Source organism: Lotus japonicus, chromosome 3, assembly GCF_012489685.1.
Source record: "Lotus japonicus ecotype B-129 chromosome 3, LjGifu_v1.2".
NCBI classification, from domain to species: domain Eukaryota; kingdom Viridiplantae; phylum Streptophyta; class Magnoliopsida; order Fabales; family Fabaceae; genus Lotus; species Lotus japonicus.
Genome location: NC_080043.1, coordinates 28,230,353 through 28,246,694, shown reverse-complemented (window position 1 = coordinate 28,246,694; position 16,342 = coordinate 28,230,353). Strand labels below are relative to the sequence as shown.

Sequence of the window (16,342 nt, the reverse complement as noted above, 5' to 3'; positions counted from 1 at the left end):
GAGTAAGAGTTTGCGTGAAAGAGAAGAGAGGAAAGAAAACACATCTATAAAAACCTACACGCGCTTCACATCATTAGTCAAAGTGATCGAAGGAGGTTTGACAAGTAAAGAAAAGTAAAACTCAGAAATTTTAGATGAAAACAAAAAAAAAGGGGACAAAAAACTGGAGTAAATCATTAAACATCAATTACACTATTACCGTGTTTTGATATTTAATGGAGCAATTCGAGCTAAAAAACCTGTCATGCTTACAAATTCTAGGAGCTCCTTGTTTATTTAATGCATCAGTATTAAACAAGTACTTGGCAAAACATAACTTAACTCATACCCGAGCCACCATCCACTTTAGAAATTGTATTAGGATAATTGCATAAATACTTGATTGATGTTTGATTTGCCAACTGATTAGTCATGTAATTAAGGTTAAGTTAACATAGGATGATAGTCATGTAATTAAGGTTAAGTTAACATAGGATGACTTGCATTATATTAAACGTTGTCAGTTGCATATTCCATAGGCATGGAGGTACGACCTCTATATCCATGCACTGCCAAAGTCGTTTCCACAAAAGACACCCACCCTATAACTAAACCTAAAACACATCAGACTAAGACTACTACCATATGCTAGCTAATTATTAGACAAACTGAACAGAAACACAAGACACTCAGCGACCTATTCTAAACTACTAGATGAAACACTAACTTCATAGAACGTACACTTGACAGTTGACACACATTTCAGCTAGCATATATGTACACACATCACACATGTTACATGATCACTGATCACTTGTTCTGATTCTTAGTGGCGAACTTGGACTCGTCAATCTCAATACCTTCCTCTTCAGCACGCTCTCCTCCTGACTTGTCCATAGTGCTCAGCCCTCCCTTGCGCCCCATTTCCTGGTACCCTTCTGCACCCAGCTGTTCCTTCCTTGTCTGCCCTCCCTTGCTCCTCCCTTCAACAAACCAAATCATACAAAACACAAAGTCAGTGTTATATTTTGTAATCCAAACACAAAAGACCACACACAAGAATGCAGACAGCCAAAGTATAAAAAAAATGATTAAAAAAATAAAGAAAGAAAAATGAAATATCTATTAAAAATGAAATGTCAGTTAAATATAAAATATAAATATACACTATTTGTATATCTATCTGAGTATCAAATAAAAAAATGATATGTATATGTGTAGTCTGCACACTGTTTGAATGTTTATGTATCATAACTGTAATAATGTTTATAACCTTGAGCAAGATGTTCCTGAGCTTGAAGGCTCTTGCCACCAGTGCCTCCAGGAACAACAGTCTCTCCCTGCTTTGCCCTCTCATCAAGCTCTTGTCGCTCTTGCTGACGAGTTGCCATTGTACCTCTTTTCTCTCTTCGGATGCAGAATTACGCGTATGTTTGATGATTGTTGTAGTGTTAGTTAACTTGAGTTTGCTCAATGCTATGCTGGAAGAAAAGGGTTTGAGCTAGGGTCTTTATATAGAGAGTGAAATGTGGGATATTATGCATATATCCATAGGGTGGTGAAATTTGAGAAATAACCAGAAGCTGACAACAGGTGAATGAGATACAGTAAGTGTGGCCATGCACTGACACGTGGAACACAGACGCGGCCAAAGCAGAAACAAGACACGCAGGTTGCGGAACTATCCAAATGACACGTAGTGCATACTGCATAGTGAACCAGCGCGATCGGTTGTGAGATATCTAGCGCGGTTCTTTCACTCACTAATGCTAATTGCTATTGCATGCAAATGATAATTTGTTAACTTGGAAGGATAAGTGGTGAAATTATGCCAATATTAATTTACCTTTCGATAATAATTAATAAGTTCTTATAAGATATTCTCTGTGTAAAATGTTATCAATTTTGAGTCACTAGTATTTAGCCCGTTTACCCGTGCGATGCACAGAGAATTTTCATTTGAATTAACTATTAATTATTATGATTGAGTTTATATGAGTATTGATATATATGAAATACTATAATGACATAATTACTAATTGTAATTATTTTCTATTGATATTTATGCATATCATTTTCGGTGTGGAGATTAATTGGATAGTTTTCCAGTTTGTAATGGCTACACCCTCTATATGATTGCTGGTATGCACAATATTGGATGTAAATGACAAGTAAAGTCACACAAAAATATAACATATGAAATAAAAGTTATTGGGCCGATTAGGGATGACTGATAGGAGATGGTTTTTGGATAGAGATTGCAGAATTTACATTGGGCCAAAAAACAAAAAAAGCCAACAAACAAACTTATCATTTAAAGACATAAGCTTGAATTTGTCCAAAAAAAAAGACATAAGCTTGAATGTTTGCACTTGCACTATAATGCAAATTATTCAGTCTAGAATAATATATCATTAAGTTGCAATACTTTGCAAGTACTAAACTTCTGCTTTCTTCTAATTGATTAGGAACTATAGGTCTCATTAGCTCAGTTAGTTCTTTTTTGGAAGGCAAACAATTCATATAAGGAGCATAAGATGTGCTAAACCCAAATACAAATAGGAAAAGCAGAAAAAGCAACCAAGCTACTTAGCTAACTCAAAGCCCAGAAGCAACAATTTCTGAATATAGGAAAATAATAGAGCAAAACATAAATGACAGTTCCATGGCTAAAGACCAATTCAATACACCCCCACCCCCCTGCCTTTTCTCTCTTTTGATCCTATTATACATCCACTATCTACATCTGACCATTTCCCCAAACAACATAGCAGAAACAACATTATTTTCTACACCCAGTTAATTGTCTTGTTCAAAAGCACGTGTAGACCAGCTCCTTAATTTTCTGAAAAATGGGAGAGGGACTTATCAATTAGGCACTGTGGAACATAGCAATTAAAGAGAGCACCATATGCCTTCTCAGTTTTGTCTTGTTCCTTCAAGCTGTTAAAATAGCTTTCTGCAGAAGAAAACCCATGAACCTTGCCAATGAGGTCCAAGTGCACCGCATGTTCAGTAGGAGAAAATATGCACACACCATTCTTATTCATCCACTCAGATACCTGCAGCCATTAAGCAACATAACTTCAAGAACAACAATAAATAAGCAATTAGTTATTTCAAATTTCAAACAGTCCAAAAATGGTGTCTTTACATCACAATAACTGAAAACAAACCAAACTTTCCAGTTTCACATACATCTTATTTTGAATCAGTTGCAACACATGTTCGAACAATAAATCAGAAGTGTGCCATAACTATTCATGTAACTCATCAGAACTTACCCACCATAATAACTTCTTTTTTGACATCAAACATGACTAAAAATGGCACTAAGCAACAACCTTTCACTAACTTGAATCATGTTTTCCTTTGACATATATATATATATATATATATATATATATATATATATATATAAATTCGTGTGAGAAGAGAATCACTACCTGATCCTTGAATAAATTGCACACATGTGAATTTTGCTTAGACTCCCAACTCAGAACTTGGCTAGTCAAACAGCCAAGAAAAGCTTCACCTATTTAAGAAGATAAAACCAACCCCTCAACCGAAAACTACTGCCAAGAAGCAATGTGTCCACTTGACATGGTTCAACCATCAGCTAAAGAGACAGTCATAGCTAGCATCATGTGCTCCTCATAACTCTCAGGAACAATGGGGTCTGTGGCAGTGGAATTTACCCACAACAGGTGCCCCATAGTAATACAAAAATCAAATATACTAATAAAAAATCAAATAAACTGGAAAAATTAACCACAACAGGTGCCCCATAGCAACATGATTTTGGTTAGTGTCAAAATTATGCAACCTTTCATTGATGTAGCAACAGATAATGGAATGTATGCAGTTTGAAAATTTACAATTGTTTGAAACTTTATTTTTGAACTCTAATTCCTAATTGTATTCACAATATCAGGATGAGAAATCATTGTCAACTATTTCTAGATGTATTATAGAAATGAGATGGTGAAATGTAGATTGTAATCTGATTTTTATTGATTCAATGGTAACTGTAAAATATATAGATAATGAGAGCAATAACAGAGTTAGGAGGCAAACTACGTACCTAAGCATCTAATTACAATAACAAACTTCTAACTTGCTCACTAATTGTAAGTTGTAACTAAAGCTAATAACGGCTTGGTGGGTGGAGACTTCACTTGACAAAATGAAAATTAGAAGTGTTATTTCACAGTACTGCCAAACCTGAATCATTTCTAAAAGTTCTTGTTTTTCCAAGGCCCTGATCGCTCATAAGGCAACCTCCATATTCAAAACATGTGCAGTCACCACCGAGAAAAGTAGGCAAATTGCTGTAAAATCAAACAATCAAATATAAGAGTTTCTTTAAATGCAGAACCTCACAAGAAGAGAAGTAGATTAGGAAGGCTGCAACGGAAACTAAACAAAAATAAAGTTTCAAATCACTTACCATGTGAAAAAAATAAGGTTGGAAAGGTAAACATGCAGAGTAAATGGTTTAGATGTAAACAATTTATGAGGAATTGAAGTAATAATCATGTACAAAATCTTCACCATTCACCTTTTTTTTTAAGAAAAGAAATTCATTGATATGGAATAAATTTTGGGTACAAACTCTCCAAGTAAGTTAAAAGGTTCAACATGACAAAAATGAAAAAGATACAGTACTTGAACAAAAACAGAATAGAACAAAAGAAAAGCAGAAAAAGAAAAGGAGACAAAATGGATTAAGAAGCCTAGGTTCAGTGTGCAGTATATACTCCTTGTGTTACCACGATCCCAGTCGAAAAAAAACTCTACAGCACACATCACCACAGCATCTCAAGCCATGATAAAAACCAGAGGACAGCACCCGCGAGTCAAAGCTGTGCAACTTCCTTCCCTCATAATAGTAATATACTATCTGAATTTAACACTCTCTTGAAAGAGAGCCCAAATAAGATAAATCATTTTAATCCCTGACTTGGCAAAAATGACCTGCATTGCTGTTTGCTTCCTAAAAAGACAATAATATACCAACTCATTAGTATGTCTATCAACATAAAAAAACAGCACAAGCATCCAGAGCATTTCCATAATCTTGAACAGCCAAAGCATACTACATGCGTTCACAAGCTTCATGGATAACATCACAACGCATTGCTTTTAATCTCTCGTGTTCATTCACCTTTTTACTGCCTATTAAGTTGCAAAAGAAGAAAAATTAATAACAGTGTCAGAAAATCTTAAACCAAAGTCAGATTAGATACTGATAAGAGATAGGTGAATAAATGCCCAACATCTTAATATGGAATAAGAAACATACTTCACAACATATTTAACAGTCTAAAAAAGAAATAACTTAATAAAAGGGAAAAATGAAGGAGAAAATCGCTTAACTAAGTAGCCTATAAAAGATTAAATGCAGTGAAAAATTAGAAACAATTCAAAAGAAGAATAGGCGGTGAAGCCCACCCCTCTTAAACACTGAGCATGCATATGACACCCAACATTTGAGAGAAGAGTCCTAAATCCAGCTATTTAGACCAGCAGGAAGAACATAACTTACAACTTATAATAACAGGAGCTCATTTCTATCACCTAAATCCAAAGCTGAAAGAGAAATGAATCACAAAAGATGATGATGAAGGAGCATGAAAGCCATTTGATATATATATAGATAGTGTTAGGAGCACAGTAACATATACCAATTCATACATCAAAACGACTTACAAATAGACATAATAATAGATTAATACAAAATACACTTCAGAGATGATGTCTATAGCTCAATCTTCAACATGGATAACCTTAATTGCTTAGTAGACTTCTCAACATCTGCCTTCTTCTAGTGAAAAGGATCTTAAACTCATGTGAAGAAGCTCTGAAACTTCCAGTGTTGTGACAAAAGCAAAATATGTGATTTTGTAAACCTTCCCTGGATATGGCTTGGAAGGTTCAGCAGTAGGGGACATCTCCTACTTCCTAATAACCCCTGCTTTAATCTTCCAGGCTACTCTACCAGGGCATAAACTTTGAATGGAACTCATGAGTCCAGACATGGTGCAATGAAACCAGAGAGATCGGTGAAATCAGTGCAAATAATAAAGGAGATATTTTCAAACAGACTGAGAGAGGAAATGTCGTGATTGGAAGTTCACAGCAAGGGGGTATTTATAGCAAAAATTATCAACTACATTGACAGAACCATACCAATAGCACATGTAGGTAATCAGAATACAAAAGTGTAAAAGTAGTACGAAAATTAATTGAGAATTGGATTGATACTGACCATTTGAACACAGATCAACCTTTGAAGATGCATTCAAACCCAAGACTTGTCCAACTAAGGAGAAAGCATGGCGAAGGAACAGTAGACTTCGGCGAAGATAAATGAATCATCAGATCAATCTGAAAAAATGACGTGATAGATTGGTCAATAGTGGGTAAAAACGAAGTTCAACACGGGAAGAAATCTAGGGTTCTGACTAAGGAAAATAGAAGGAAATCCAAGCAAGGGGAGAGAGGGTAAGGCAACACGCCATTGCCAGCTAGGGTAGATTTGAGAGAGGAACATAGTGGGTAGAGATGAAGAGCCAACACGCCATTGCCAGCTAGGGTTGGTTTGAGAAAGGGATGAAAGCGTAAGCGAAAACCACGTCGTATCCCAAAGTCGATTAGTGAAAAAAATAATGAATAGAAAGCCAGATGGCGGAAGCTCATTTACTGTTTCTTATGAATAGTAGTTGAAGAATAAGATGTAGTAGATGCTCAAAACCATAGTTTTGAAGTTTTTATATGCCTAGCTAGCATTAAGCCAGATGACGATCTTGCCTACACATAAAACGATCTCTTTAATTTTAGATCCTTGAATTTCAACAACAACTATATATATTGTTTAGAAGACGGCCGTTAAGAGAATACAGAAGTGTTTGCTGAATATCTATAATAAAGAAATAAAAAAAAAATAAAGTGTATGATTGTAGTTTTAAAAATGAGTGTATGATTGTTAATATTGAGTGGTTTATTTATGGGGATTATTAAGAAGATAAGGTTAGAATATGATGAATTGATGATCATTTAGGGTTGTTCGAAGGTATCATTGAAATATGTAAGACTTAATTGTATTTTTAGTCTCTGAAATATGATAATTATGTGATTTGACTCTCTAATGTATAAAACGTGTTATTTTAGCCCATGAATTTTTAATTCATGCAAATTGGGCCCAACGGTTAATTTTTTATCCAATTACCAACAGGTAACCTATGTGGAGTTCAATGACATGAATTTGATAATGTGTGCTACAAGATTCCGTGTCATATTTTTCTTTTAAAAATAACTCCATTTTTTTCTTTTTCTTTTAATTTTGGAAAATGCTTGGTGGTTCGAACAGTTTATATACAAATGCAAACGAATTACTATTATTGGTGGGAAATTTCATCATATTTGAGGCAACCATCCGTCTTTTTCTTTTAAGATTCTTATATTTCTTACCTAATCCCTTAGATACTAACTAACATTGCTCTAGTGAGGCGAACCACCGTTCTTGAGATTTGGTCCGGCCATTTCCGGCACGATGGTTTGCCTCACAAGAGGGACTATTTCTGGAAGTTACGCCGACGAGGGACCAAAACCAACTTTCACTTAGAGTTCAGGGACCATTTTCATATTTGTACCCTTGTTTTTATAATGCCATGCCAAGCATAAGAGTTGTCAAACTTGTAACTTCTATCAAGAACTGAATCACTCTCTAGGTCAGAGCTTGTGGTAATAAGACTCTCAACAAGCTTCCCAAGCAATGTCTTCAATTCATCTTGTGGTTTTTTTCTTTTCTTTTGATAAGCAAATAAGCATATTTATAGAGATACTAGGGGTATCTCAATCCAAAGATCACAAAAGTATACTCAACACAAGACAAACTTTAAAGACATAATCTAATGCTCAAAGGTAAAAAAGGGTACAACAAAGAAACGTGTGACTGTATCTCTCGGCTAGTATTGCTCCAGAACGGGTTGGAGATAATCATCAGGCACTAGTCACAACTAAAACCCAGTCTCCACAAATACCTGCATAAAAGATTCTCATAGGCAGCCAAGGCAGTAAACTGGGTTAGCATGCCATTCACACATTGAGAATTGAAACTTGCTTGACTTGGCCCTCAACCAATTCCAAGCCCTTAGCTGGGCAAGCTCCAGCACCCTCACAGCATCTTTTTCTCCACTTGTGGTAATAATAAGTGTTGTTGTTGATGGTAGTCTACATTTTAGTTAAGGTATATTTGTCTGTGACAAGATGTGGGACCAGATGTTGTAACATTGTGGATGTAACATTTGTCCATGCGGAGCTGTTGCGTGTTTATTCTAGAAGCTTTGGATTGTTTTACGTGATCAACAAGCTAGAGATTTTGAAAAAGTTTCCGTGTGCTATCTGAAATATATTAAAGTGTAATCAAATCTGCTGAAGAGGATTTAATTTGTTTAAATTGTGAAAGTGGTTATCTTTTGTTCAAATCTTATTTGATAAGCAGATTTGTTACTAGTTTAAAAAATTTGTTCCAAATCTGTTTTGTGGACTCTATTTTCGTGCAAGCTCATTGAAGATCAAGACCTGAAGAACGACTATTTAAGAAGGCTTAACACTAGTTGCTAAGTGTGCGTTGGGCACCCAAGGATTGTGTTTTTAGGGTTGTGTTTTGTGAGTCATAGTTCTGTTATTTTGTACACCACTATATTGCCTCCATTAATCATTATATGACATAGAGTTGGTTTGTTTTAGTTGAGGTGTAATAAGAAATAGCAATGATAAATTAAAAAGCATTGACCTTTAATCCCCAAAATCCCATGAATTGAAATTTGACAGCAACTTTCCAGATTCCAAATTAGAAAAACTGCAACATATATATAGTTGCAACATATTAGATTTTTTTAATTGAATGAGTGGTATCTTAATTAGAAGCTAAAGTTATACAGGTTTTCCTAATTCCATGTTAGAATAAAACTGCAAGTCTGCAACTTTTATTGATATATCGAAAAATTGCAAGTCTGCAACTTAATTCCATTTCCTTTCTTTTAAGGGCTTTTAGATTTTGCAGAAATTACAAAATAATGATTCATAAACACTCCTACAGTAAGGACATAAAAAAAACACCTTTTGTGCGGATTTTCCTTCACATTTTGCTCCGGATTTTTCTTTGGAAATATTCGAAAGAAAAGTTTGTAAGAAAATCCGCAGAAAAGTACTATATTCGATGAAATTAAATCTGAAGTAAAATTTTCAAGAAAAATCCGCACGAAATTAAATCCGAAGTAAAATTTGCAAGAAAATGGGTATTTTTTATTTGGGAGGAGTTTATTATGGTCATCTAAAAACTTGTGCAAGGTTGCACCAAGCACTTTTGACCTATGGTAGCAGGTTTTGCAGGTAATTCCCATTTTTTTAAAATACAAATATTTAATATATTATGGTATAATTAGGGAAATAGATAGTGAATGATTATAGTTAAGTGGGTGTGGTAACAATTCTTCACTTCCAGAAATTCATCTTCATCATCCATCTTCTTCATTCCCCAGATTTTGGAAAAAAAAAATTGGATCAAGAAATCAGTGGGTTTTAACACCACCGTAATTCTTCATCTTCCCCAAACAAATGGCAAAAGAAAAGCTGAAGGGAAGAAAAATATGAAAAAATCAAAATCCAAATACAATAAATGCAAATAAAACATTTGATAGAATCAGACTGAATCACTCTTGTAACAAAAAAAAATGTAAGAAAAAAAAAGACTGAATCACTCTTCACTGATTATGTGATTCCTCAAGATTCAGAACCTTCATCCTGCATTATGATGATAAATAAAATTAGACTCAGGCCGGAAATCACAACAACAAAAATCAAATAAAATAAGATAATATATTTATTACTAATTATATACTTCAACAGGTATGAAATATGAATAAATATATGATTGTTTGCATATTAATTAAATAATATGAACATAAATGGTAAATCACGTACGCAGAATCAGTAATGATTGATTAATTAAATTAAATTAAATCAAAGTCAGAACCTTATTTTCTTCATCTCTGTGATTGTGACCTGGGATGATTCCTCCTACGACTACGTACAATATTTCTGTAATTAGGAAGGGGAACATGACCTTCATCGATCATCTTCAAATCTTCCACCAGCTTCTCATAGTGAATTTTTATTTCGTCCACAGTTTTCCCTCCTCCCACTGCACTGGCTATTTTCTCCCACCGATCTGGGGTTTTCTCGTCAAAAATGGCCAAAGCATTCTCAAAATCTTTATTTTCCTTTGACGTCCAAGTCGAAACTGAGGCCATTGTAGCAATACTAACGTAAACGTTGATGGATAATCAGTATTATAATTTATAATAGAGTAATGGGTGAGTAAGGAGAGGGTCACTGCTACCCTTTATATACTAATGATGATGAAGAACCTGAGGTTTTAGAAAGGGCGTGAGTAACGCGTAGACCTAGCTAACCTGACCTTATGCACTGATTTTGGCAGTCATTAGACTCAGAAGGAAAACTGTTCCAAAAATCAAGGGTTCTTATGCAGAAAACCAATTCGAATTAATGTAAACCCAATCAGTCCCAATCCAATTATGCATACCATACCATATAATATAATCATTATATTCCAAAGATAAATATGTAACCGATTACAGCGTATCTTGGTATTACTCTACCATACCAAAAAGGAGTGATTGAGGGTATAGTGGAAAATGTTTCAATTTTTTTGGTAGATAGATAATTCTTGTTGTTTTAATTAAAATAATACCCTCATTTTACATTTTTTTTAACATCGGAATTTAAATTGTACACGCCAGTGATTGAACTCTGGATCTTCCCCTTCCCCTCCCAACTCATATCTATGATTCGGGAAACCCTCATTTTACTTTAATAAGGAATGATTCATTTTGTTTTAAAAAATAATAATAAATTAACGTTCTAATATAAAATGTCATAATTTAATTATAGTTTCATATAAAATTTATATTATTGCATTTTAATTTTTTTTGAATTAGTTATGAAAATATATATAAAGGGCAAAAGAGTAACTATATATACACTCTTTTATGACTCTCACTTTTCATTTCATTCCCTCTCCTTTTTCTCTCAATCCAAACAACTTTAAAATCATTTCATTTTTCCTTTATATTCTTTCCTCTTATATCCATTCCTCTCATATTCAACTCTGCATCCAAACAGAGCATAAATCATGGGAAAAGACATGTATATTACTCATGCATAATATTAGTCTTATAATGTTTTTGGAAAATTAAGTGGGGGCAATTGCCCCCACCTTTTAATGTGTTAATCCTTGAACACCACCTTCCATCACTATCATCACGGTCACTTCTACCATTGCTATTGTCATCATCATCACAACTACCATTGTCGTTGTCGCCATCACCACCACCACCAACTAACTCCATTGCCATCATCACCACCGGTCATTGTCACAACCATCCTTCGCCACCGCCACTATCACCCTACAACACTGCAGCCACCACCACCACGACCTTCACCATCGCCTCCACCACAAACTCTCTACCACCACCACCACTACTATTGCCACGACCACCCTCCATCATCCACCATCATCTCTACTACTACCACTATTGCCTACCAAATATGTGTACCAATTTAAACGATATAATGAGTTATAAAATGTATGACAAACGCATAATATTAAATTTTTATCTGACCTTATACTATCAGGTTAATATTATATAATATATTTTAAAATTTTGTTAGCTTAATTTCACTTTTAGTCCATAATGTAACACATTCATGTTATTTGGGTCTTTGTTTAAAATAAGCAATTTTGAACCAAAAAAAAACAATTTGTGCAAATTAGACAACAACCTAATTATAGGACCCAATCAGCAAAAATTGATCTTAGATGAACGAAAATACTCATTTTAAACAAAGGAAACCTAAGTGTAACCCAATGGTAAATAATGGCCCAAGCTCCATCATATCCCATTATTTTACCTCGGTATTGTTTCTTTTAAAATTTTGGTTGAATAGAATGAAAAGAAAACTAATCATCTAATAAAATTGGTTTAATTGTATTTTTAGTCCTTGGTGTTACACTTGGGTTTCCTTTGTTTAAAAATGAGTATTTTCGTTCATCTAAGATCAATTTTCCTTATAACATGAAAAATCCTAAATTCATGATCGTAAACTCGATGTGTGCATAATGCAACCACCCATTTGACAATCCTCATATTAAATGAATCGGAGTGAATTTACAATTAGAAAATTAAGACTTTATTCATATTACAAGACATGAAAATCATACCTCAAAGGCCCGTAAATTAAAAGTGTGGGTGAATGAATTGAATAAATGAAACCACGACCTGAGCTGAGCAACGGAAACGCAAGTATTTATACCCGGTATTTTTTGATCCATTGGTGATATGTTTTGGCTTTCGGACGATAAAACTCAAATAAGAACAGTGTTAAGTAGGTTGATAGCATGTGTGTTAAGTGTTAACATTATCATTAGCTACGAATCTGTATCTGCACTCACTTGCGTTAAACATTTTTATCAAAAACCCAATAGAAAGGAATAAAAACAACCTTAACCAAAACCGAGTAATAGTAAAATTAAACAAAGCCTCAGACACTCTGTTCGGAAGTTAATCCTTCCAATCATTTCAGAGATCATTGCAAGCCTACGTTAATCATCATTGGCCAAATCAAATTTCACAAAATATAAAATAAAAAATGTGATGAATAACGACACATTGATAAGAGTTAAAACTAAATACATTCAAACAGAACATAAACTTAAACATCAAAATCAAACGGATGTGAAACAAAATAAACCTGAACGTGATAATAGTAATCAATAGAAAAAGCAAAATATTTGACGAAACAGAATTACATGAATTTAAGAACAAAAGCATAAAGAATGAATGTGACTATGTGAGAGACAAGAGAAAACAAAACTTTCGACAAGAGAAGCTGCTGCTGTTGCATTTGTTTGGTTAAATAGGCGAATCGAAAGGAGATCGAGGGTTTCGTTCTGGTGGTAAAATAGTAATTTAAGATTCAAAGAGGCCCATATGTTGAGCTACATGGGCTGGGATTATTTGCTTCAGACCCAAAAGAATTTGCACATCCTGAAAAATTTCTTTCCAAAATATCTATACAACTCTATAAAAAATTAAACTTATAATTTTTTCAAAAAAAAATTTGGTTTTTATACTTTCAGAATTTCAACTTTTAAATTTTTTTAAAAAAATGTTTCTAGAACTTCAAATCCTTGTAGCTATAATTTTTTCGTTTTCAAATTTCAAATTCTAGAAGTGTAAAATTTATGTCGTTGTGAGTTCAAGTTTCGATAAAGTTTAAAAAAAAATTGATAAAGTAATTTTTTAGATTTTTTTCACTTTTGAGAGTTCGAGTTTTGGAAGCTAATTGTTATTTTCAAAAGTGTAAACTTTTAGTTGCTGGAAGGTTAAATTCTAGGGGAAATTATAGATCATTTTGAATAATAGAGGGACAGTTAGTGTTATAATGATAAATCTTAGGGGAGGTCAGCGCAATAATAATAAACCTAAATGGAGGTTAGTGCAATGTTTCTAATAAAATAAGGGTGGTTAATATCTTGTTAAATAATAGAGGGAGGTCAGTGCAATAATGATAAACTTCAGGGGACGTCAGTGCAATTTGCCCTAAATTTCTAAAGGTGTATCAATAAAAAATATATATTTAGGGGACATATGAGTTGGGGAGGGGAGAGCAAGGTTCAAAGATCAATTCCTGGAGGGTATAATATATTTTTCCGATGTAAAAAATAAATAAAAAATAATTATATTTTCAAAAGTTTAAGTTGCTAAAGCTAATACTTTTATTTCACAAATTGTAAAATATTTGCTATCAAAAGTTCAAGTTTCACAAACTATTTAATATTTCGTGCTATTTATTTCATTTCTGGAAATGGAAGTGTAAATTTTTTTCTTCCAAAATTTTAAGTTGTGAATGTTATTCATTTTTTTTAATGAAAATAATGAATTCCTACAAACCAATGCAAAACAATTTTTAGCTAAAAATATGTGAAAGTGAAAAAACACATTTTGGAATAAGTAACGAATAGTATAAAGGGTAGAGGAGTAACACAACTTTTTTTTGTGTGCAATCAAGCACAAGGGATGGAGAGAGGTAGTGGTGGTATGGTATGGGGAGGTGGAGGTGGAGGAGGTTGACATTAGAGAAGTGGTGGGGTTAGGTCCTAATACTATAAAGGATAGATTTGGGCCAACAATGTAAACACTAATTTTTTAAATTTAAATAAGATCTCAGTATATTTTTGGTCCTTGAAATTGTAAAGGGAATCAAATTGGGTCATAATTTTTTTTTGAAATGTAATTACTGAAATATTTTTTTAATCAAATTAAGTCATTTTGTTCTACTTTGCTTTCCAAAAAAAAAATTGTTCCACTTTGATCGAATTAACAGTCCAGTGGTGAGCCAAGTCAGTAGATGGTGTCCACGTGAAATTTTTTTGCATCAATTTTAGTCCTTGTAAAAATTTTAAATCATATTTCTAATCCCTCTTCTTCCACCACCATCGTCTTCCTCTTTCACCACCATCTCCTTTCTCTTCCACCTTCATGCTCGAGATCGATTGTTTTGTAGACTGTCTAGCTCGAGAATAGCGGCGGTGGGCTGGTGGCTAGATGCGGTGCTCGTCGGGAAAAATGGGGAAAAAGATTGGAACTTGCAGCCTCCTTGCCTTCTTCACAATGTTGCCAAAGGCTCTGCTCATGGAGCTCATATTTGAAACCAGCAGAGAGAGGAAGATGTGAAATGCAATAATACAACACAAGAAATGGGGAGGTTTGGATTTTGTTCTTGTAAAACTTGAGTTTTCAAACGATTATAAGTATTCAAAATGTTTTCGCAATCGTTTGGTGCAGCGGATAAGTGTGTAAAATAATAAACGATGAAATACAAAAAATATATCCTGGTTCACTCATAAACGATGGGGCTACGTCCAGTTCTTGGCTTAACTAAGATTTCACTAAACAAGTATCAACGACTTCTCCAACACCAAGTATTAGACAAGACTTCTCCCAACCAAGTATTCTGCAGAATTTCTCCTAACCAAGTGTTAGACAAGACTTCTTCCAAACAAGTATTCTAAGGACTCCTCCATTACAAAGTATTGTTCGGGACTTCTCCTAAGTTCTTTGTCAAGATCATTTGGCTCAACAAGGTTCTCTTATCACAAGAGGGATAGTAGAAAATGCTAAGCTCAAGAACTACAAAGTGTTTGATAGGATTTGACTCTGGTGTATACTTTGAGTTCAAAATCTAGAGAGATTTGAGTATATTGATTTGACTCTTAGGAATTACTCTCAGACAATGTGAGGGCTTTTCTTTCTTGCTTGCTTGATGAAGATGTTTGCTTCAAAGAAAGAAAGTTGATCAACGGTGAAACTCAATTTCTTACTTCTGAAAATCTCCAGGTCCTCCTTTTATACTTCAAGTGCTTCTAGGGTTTGTTGATAGCCGTTGGAGCGTGTAGAGCACTTTGAGTTCTAGGCATTGGATCAAACGGTCTTCTCGCCAGGTGCATTAAATGCACTGTATCCTTTTGCTGAGGCAGGTGGCTACAAAATGTAACTTGTTAGTTGGTTGGTAGCACATGCAACATCGTTCCAGTCCTTTGTGAGAGAAAGAGGAAACTTGATTTTGACAACGTTGTACTTGTTTCCTTGATCAGTGTGCTTTGTATAGTATCACGTGATTCTTTGCACTTGACTTTCTCCTCAAGAATGTCAGAGAGATATCTTCAATTTGAACATGACACTTTTTCTCTAGACATTGTCTTCATTGATCAGCTTTGAGATAGACGATGAGAATCTTCATTGAGTGTAGTCTTCTCTTTCGTTAGACGATCTAGCAGATTTGACTTTCTTTTGCTTGTACAGTCTGTCTTGTAGCTTGAACTTTTCTTCTTGTAAATTGAACATCTTCTTGCATTGTCTTGCACTTTGGACATCAGACGATAAGAGATGTGAGTCATAAGTGTTGTTTCCTGAAATATAATTCATATGAGTTTTTAATCATTACACTTATACTCTTGAAAATTATTATTACTCAAAATATGATAAACGATGTATCTAGCGTTTGAACTTAACAAGATGATGGTAGATGCTGTTATTTTGTGAGGAAAGAAGAACAATCTATAGTGGTGATAGGAAGAGAGAATGCTCGAGAAATGAGAGATTATGATGAGAGTAAGATTGAGAAATCAATTGATGTACTGTAGTGGAATTTAATTCCCATGGACTTAAAACACAATTTATTTATAGGCTTAAAGGGTCAAATGACCCTGAAA

At 34.1% G+C, this 16,342-nt stretch overlaps 2 protein-coding genes across 3 annotated transcripts; both read right to left on the bottom strand.

Moving 5' to 3' along the window:
- Positions 1-568: 568 nt before the first annotated feature.
- Positions 569-1,495, bottom strand: LOC130748829 (protein SLE2-like). The gene is made up of 2 exons (XM_057602073.1): positions 1,253-1,495; positions 569-962 (listed from the first exon to the last, which is right to left on the bottom strand). The coding sequence occupies exons 1-2, from the start codon at positions 1,368-1,370 to the stop codon at positions 790-792; spliced, it is 291 nt and encodes a 96-aa protein (XP_057458056.1). The 5' UTR covers positions 1,371-1,495; the 3' UTR covers positions 569-789.
- A 1,092-nt stretch (positions 1,496-2,587) lies between these two features.
- Positions 2,588-6,773, bottom strand: LOC130709478 (pentatricopeptide repeat-containing protein At4g21705, mitochondrial-like). 2 transcript variants are annotated; one of them, XR_009010008.1, is made up of 3 exons: positions 6,251-6,773; positions 4,204-5,157; positions 2,588-3,041 (listed from the first exon to the last, which is right to left on the bottom strand). XR_009010008.1 is itself a non-coding variant. In XM_057558847.1 (2 exons), the coding sequence occupies exons 1-2, from the start codon at positions 4,210-4,212 to the stop codon at positions 2,817-2,819; spliced, it is 234 nt and encodes a 77-aa protein (XP_057414830.1). In that variant the 5' UTR covers positions 4,213-4,223; the 3' UTR covers positions 2,588-2,816. The 2 variants fall into 2 exon arrangements, 1 of the variants encoding a protein (XP_057414830.1); XM_057558847.1 differs by lacking the exon at positions 6,251-6,773 and having other exon boundaries at positions 4,204-4,223.
- Between the last annotated feature and the right edge of the window lie 9,569 nt (positions 6,774-16,342).

What these genes read in the sequence shown, in the direction of transcription:
- LOC130748829 (XM_057602073.1), bottom strand. Translation starts at nt 1,370, where the DNA reads ATGGCAACTCGTCAGCAAGAGCGACAAGAGCTTGATGAGAGGGCAAAG. An exon ending in TCAGGAACATCTTGCTCAAG is followed by an intron (nt 963 to 1,252) that starts GTTATAAACATT and finishes GGTTTGTTGAAG; the next exon opens with GGAGGAGCAAGGGAGGGCAG.